At 30.3% G+C, this 5,952-nt stretch overlaps 1 protein-coding gene across 1 annotated transcript; it reads right to left on the reverse strand.

Moving 5' to 3' along the window:
* Positions 1-442: 442 nt before the first annotated feature.
* On the reverse strand, positions 443-2,681 carry LOC134695340 (neurogenic locus notch homolog protein 3-like). The gene is made up of 3 exons (XM_063556564.1): positions 2,600-2,681; positions 1,654-1,773; positions 443-585 (listed from the first exon to the last, which is right to left on the reverse strand). The coding sequence occupies exons 1-3, from the start codon at positions 2,667-2,669 to the stop codon at positions 443-445; spliced, it is 333 nt and encodes a 110-aa protein (XP_063412634.1). The 5' UTR covers positions 2,670-2,681.
* Between the last annotated feature and the right edge of the window lie 3,271 nt (positions 2,682-5,952).

Raw genomic sequence — 5,952 nt, forward strand, 5'->3', positions numbered from 1 at the left:
ATAATATAACAATACCCATTTTCTTGAATTGGTACAGGACATTTAAATAAAACAAATGGTGTGTTGAACCTGGTTTTGAGGCTAGTCAAACCTCGCGCTTGTTTTTAAATAGCAAACATATATGCTCTATGTTGAAGGCCGTACCTTGACCGTTAATAGTTACTCTTTATTAATTTGTTACGTGGATGGAGATTTGTCTCATTGACACTCATATCTTATCTTCCTACGTCTATATAAGAAGTAACAATCCTGAAATTTTCTGATAATTTCTTATTAAAAAAGGTAAACAAATCGTCAAAACAGAACTAGTAGTTGTGACACACATTTTACTTACCTAGATGTATACACTATGGAAGTGACATGTTAATTACATTTTCCGGCACATTGTTTGTTTCAAAAAGTTAATGCGACTTACTAAACTATACAACGGGTAAGATATTTGTTACATACCAATGCATGTAGGCGGCGGCTCACAACATCTGTTTGTATTGCAAAAAGGGCCTATGCCTGTATCTTGTTCATTAACATCACACACAGGTTTAATATCTCCGTTTTTAGCTTTACACTGGGCATACTGAAGCGTGTCTTAGAATAGATAAGAAAGACAAGACAATGGTCATAATATATTATAAATGAGTTGCACTAATTCTAGGATTTCACGCAAAGAAAAGTATTATTACAAATATCTAACATGTAGTCTTCATGAACTTTTTTTTTTACATTTAAACCTAAAAATAATGTAAGTATAATTTATACCTTAAAAACACATCTGCGTTTGCTTTTATTGTCTTGTAAAAAAAATCGCAGTTATTTTAATTTATTTTAGAAAATTACCAATTGTACAAATTCCTGACCATTATTGTTACTTCATGATAAAATGTTTATAAATTAAACGATGTTTGGACAGACGTGTATTGCAAAGAATCCAAGTCATGAAAAATAACTAATATTCCAAAACAAAAGACAGATTTTCATGACATAAATTAAAACTTGATATCTTTGAAGTTGTAGAAATTGCAAAGAAATAGTAGAGCCATTAACGATGTAAAGGTCGTCAATAAACACCAAATTATCTAAATAAAAAAAAAATAATTTCTGTTGATCAATAAACATGATAAAGTACGACCAAAAAATATCATGAACAGTGGATTTTTTCTTTATTGATGGTAACAATGTTAATGAATGAAGGTAAATATACGTTGACCTTAATCCGATCTCTATATTTGACGTGTTGTTGAATAAGTTGTTTTCGTGATTTTGCTAAAGTCTGCATACCACTTATAGAAAAGGAGTAATTCGTTCGACATTTCGCACTGTATCCCTTAGTCTTCAAAACTGTTTTTCGTTTCAATCAAGAAATCACAATCAATCAACAGTAATATGTGTACGCGGTTTTCATACCATAACATGTAGGCGACAATCAACTTATATCACTATTGCAGCATGAACCTGTGTAACACACCATTATATGTAGGCGACAATCAACCTATATTCCTATTGCAGCATGAACCTGTGTTACACACCATAATATGTAGGCGGCTATCAACTTATATCACTATTGCAGCATGAACCTATGTTACTTACCATAAAATGTAGGCGGTAAGCAACGTATATCACTATTGCAGCATGAACCTGTGTAACATTTGTACGTACCAATACATGTAGGCGGCTGGCAACATCTATTACTATTGTGGCAACATGAACCTGTGTCTTCTTCATCTACAGCACACGTTTGTTTACACATTCCACCTTTAGCTTTGCATTGACGTGTATCTAGATATGCAATTGATACAAATATAATTTCTATTTTTTTATAATCCGTTATTTAATTATAGAAAATATAGAAAAAAATACTGTTATTCTTAATTGTACACTGTGTCTACATTCCTATGGAATGGTTAACTGTTAGTTATAACACAATGTCACTTTTAACTTATTATGTCTTTTAGTTTTGTTCAATATAACGGATGCATGTGTGACTGTTATCGAAGCAAATAAGCAATAAATCCAAGTTAAATCGATAATGTTTTACTGTTTCAAATCAGGAATATGACAGTTGATATCAATCGTTTGTTGTTTTTGATCTTTTCTTTTTAACATTTCCTGAACAACTTTTTTTTTAAATTTGATCCAGTCAATCTATATTTTTTATTATTTATTTATATGCTAGTTTTATAGCTGTTGATATGCGCAATAAGAACAAACAGAAATTAATTGATTTTAGAAAATACGAAAAGTATATATTAGAAAATATACTCGTTTACTGACTATTCAAAATTTAAAAAATCAAGTAGGCCTGACTACTTGTTATCATAGGTTGTTAAAAACAGATCAAACTAAACAAATTCGTATAAAATTAGATTGAAAAAAACGTATCTAAATGCTGTCATTTGTATTAAAAACCAGACTGTAATCAACTCGAAAAAACTAAAACTAAAAAAAGTTAAACTTTATTTTACATACATAATTGTACTTTGATTCTGCATTAATGTATAAAAACACATCACAAATTTGAAGAAAACAATAAGACAACAGAAAATTCTTGTCCATTGTATTAAAAAAAATAATATATTTTCAAATAACGATAAAGATGTCTTACTTTTAACTTTAAGAACTGTCACTGCTGCAGCACAAACAATGAAAATGGCAAGTACCAATACAAATTTCATCTTGGTGTTCTGTTCAGAACATGTAAATTGTAAGTAATGTAATTATGAATGTATATATATATATATGTATACGTAGTATTGATCGCGAGTTTGTCCTGTCATAAACGAACACGTTTTACCACGTTGAAAGCTATATTTAGATACATTGTTTCAATCTGTTGCATATGTAGAGAAAAAGTAACCACGAATTGTATTCAGACACTTTTAAAGATTGCTATAGAATTACTAATCGAAGAATTCAAGTAAAGAAAAATATTCAACGTGTGACCGAACACCACATTAATTCACTCATATCGAGTTGAATATTTTTTTTATATTTGCATTCTTTAATAAGTTATTCTCTTTATTACATTGGCAAATGGATTTTTTTTTTAAATTAATGTAAAATATGTAACACAATAAATCTTTTTTCGACGCATTTGCAATTTTTTTTTGATTCGCCGTTATCGACGTCTTGAGAACGCCTATTGTTGTATGACGTCAGAGAGTGAAATAACCATGATTGTTTCACATGTGAAATTATCGAATTTTATTTTACTGGGAAATCCATTTAATTCATTGGAACAAATTAATAATAAAATTTAATCAAATACAAAAATTGCAATGCACTGGAGGATACATAGATGTGCACTTTTACAAAATATGTTCCTTACATCGTAACTTCAATCACCTTCCCGTTCATGAATGAGTCCTACCGAATAAGACTATTAGATCGGATTTGTTATCTTATAAGCAACACGATCGGTGCGACATGAAGAACAGGATCTGCTTACCCTTCCTTCCGGATCACATGCGATCACCCCTGGTTTGTGGTAGGGTTCGTGTTGTTTATTCTTTAGTTTTCTATGTTGTGTCATGTGTACTATTGTTTGTCTGTTTGCCCTTTTCATTTTTGGCCATGGCGTTGTAAGTTTATTCTCGATTTATGAGTTTGACTGTCCCTCTATTTTTTTGCGACCCTCTCATACAGCTATACATAAGTGCATTACATAATATATTAATTAATTATCTGATCATTCTTTTCTTCTTAGATTTGTTCCACAAGAAAAATTCATAAATGGACTGTTGTATTGGTCAAATAATCAATAAAACTATAAGTTTTAAACAAGCTAAGGTAATGTATTCTTGGGATAAGAAAATCCTTGGTTGTCGAAAATTTCAAAGTGTTGTAACAGGAAATTTTTAAAAATGACCATATAAGAATTTTTTCAAATATTTGTATAAGTAATGCCTTTGAAAGTAAATTAATTTATTACTTATTGAGCGTCAAAAATCTATATACCCCTTTCCCTCATATTCTCATTAAGAAAAAAATCACACACCTAATTAAATGGGTATTTAAAAAGCTAGAATGTGATAACATATGTTAAAATTCTTTTATGTCATTTTTAGTAGCAATAAACAAAAGAACTATGTCAATGGGACATGTTTTGATTTTATAACCGCCCTTCATGTTTTGACTAGATAGCATTTGTGTTCGCTTTGGAGATTCCCTAAATCATCAAGTTATTGGAATTCAAATAAGGGTCCTACCGTGCACAAGTCATCTGTGTTCGCTTTGGATAATCAAGTTAATGGAATTCAAATAAGGGTCTTACTGTGTAATTGTGGACGTGTTTTTTTTTGTATTGCTATGAGTCTCATTCCTGACGAAAATCAGCAAAGACCCATCGCAAAACATTTGCTACAAAAATTTAATGATATTTTTGGATATTTTGAGGATATACTGGTTGTAAATAATTACGATTTTAGTATGTATACTACAAAAATTATCCTGTTGAACTTACTTTAAATGAAGCTAATACATACAATGACCTCTGCTCTATCTCGATATTGATATCTATATCATTAACGGAAAGCTTAATACACATATTTATGATAAAAGAGATGATTTTTCTTTTCCTATCATTAGTTATCCATCTATAGATGGTGACGTTCCCTTGTCACAACCTACCGGTATTTATGTATCTTCACTGGTACGATTGGCTCGAGTATGTAACATGAAAATCTAAAGGTTACCATTTTGTTATTGTTTTATGATTAGTTTACAAGCGCATTCAATTTATGGTTTTTGTACTGTATGTACAACAAAATAATATTAATTAAGATATTTGGAATGAGTCAAAACGTTTAAACAACACCCAAACCCTATTGATTACGTGGATTTGTTTTTAAATATGACTTTAATTGTGGGATGCATTTAATCCAGGTGGAATTAAACATTGATATAAATGATATTAACATGCTAATGTATTATGAAATCTTCTGTTTAGTATTGAATCGATTTGTCCGATTATAGAATATGAAGTACATGTAAATAACCTCTATCATGCGTTGAAGATGAGATTGAATAAACAATAATAATTAATATCAGTACAACTCATTTCTTGTTACGGCCATCGTATGGGTCTCTTGGTATACAACAAGTATTCATGCAATGATCGTGCTAAAAATAAGAAGTCCTTTTATGTTTTCAGTTAATATGAGTTTTATTTTCTAGCTATATACAATGATTCGAATTGCACAAAGTAACATTGAGCTGCAATATACATGTATTGTTTGCATTTGGAATTGTTGATATTGTTCTCTGCATGTAAGGGGAAAAGAACACAGAAATGATCAACAGTCAGTGAACGGTATCTTAAAGATGAAGTGATGGCAACACCTACAATTTTACTTAACAAGGTTAATAAATTATGATCTTTAGTACACGCGTAGAACACCGTTCAAATACCAAAATTTATAAAAGTTAAATGTTCATTTGTATACTATAGCTTATTCATACTTCATATAAACATGAGATATTGTACTTTTTCAACAAATTTTCAGACAAATACAGTAAATTATTATCATATTTATTCACAAATATATGTTACAGGACATTTAAAAATTCTACTAATTATATGTAAATATTTCCGGTTTTACAACTAGACAAAATTCTAATAATGCAATTACATTTTAAAGCACTTTATAGGTACCCCGTACTTGTATGTTGTTTCTCCTCTGCTATTAATAACATTGAGAATGGAAATAGGGAATGTGTCGAAGAGACAACAACCCGAGCGACCATAGAACAGACAACAGCAGAAATTCACAAATAGGTCTTCAATGTAGCGAGAAATTCCCGCACCCGGAGACGTCCTTTATTGTTTCTGCAGATTTTTTGAATTGTTCAAGAATTATTCAAATCCCGGACTGTTGGTCAATATGATTATATCATATATTCCTATTTATTACGTATTGTTATTGGCAGGACTAATTTGAAATTCTTGTAAAGGGACTC

This window comes from Mytilus trossulus, chromosome 13 (genome assembly GCF_036588685.1).
Source record: "Mytilus trossulus isolate FHL-02 chromosome 13, PNRI_Mtr1.1.1.hap1, whole genome shotgun sequence".
NCBI lineage: Eukaryota > Metazoa > Mollusca > Bivalvia > Mytilida > Mytilidae > Mytilus > Mytilus trossulus.

Excerpts from the sequence above, each read along its gene's own strand:
- LOC134695340 (XM_063556564.1), bottom strand. The coding sequence starts at position 2,669 with ATGAAATTTGTATTGGTACTTGCCATTTTCATTGTTTGTGCTGCAGCA. Across the intron at positions 1,774-2,599 it reads GACAGTTCTTAAAGTTAAAA|ATACACGTCAATGCAAAGCT; the intron begins GTAAGACATCTT and ends TTGCATATCTAG. Across the intron at positions 586-1,653 it reads CCAGCCGCCTACATGTATTG|ACACGCTTCAGTATGCCCAG; the intron begins GTACGTACAAAT and ends ATCTATTCTAAG.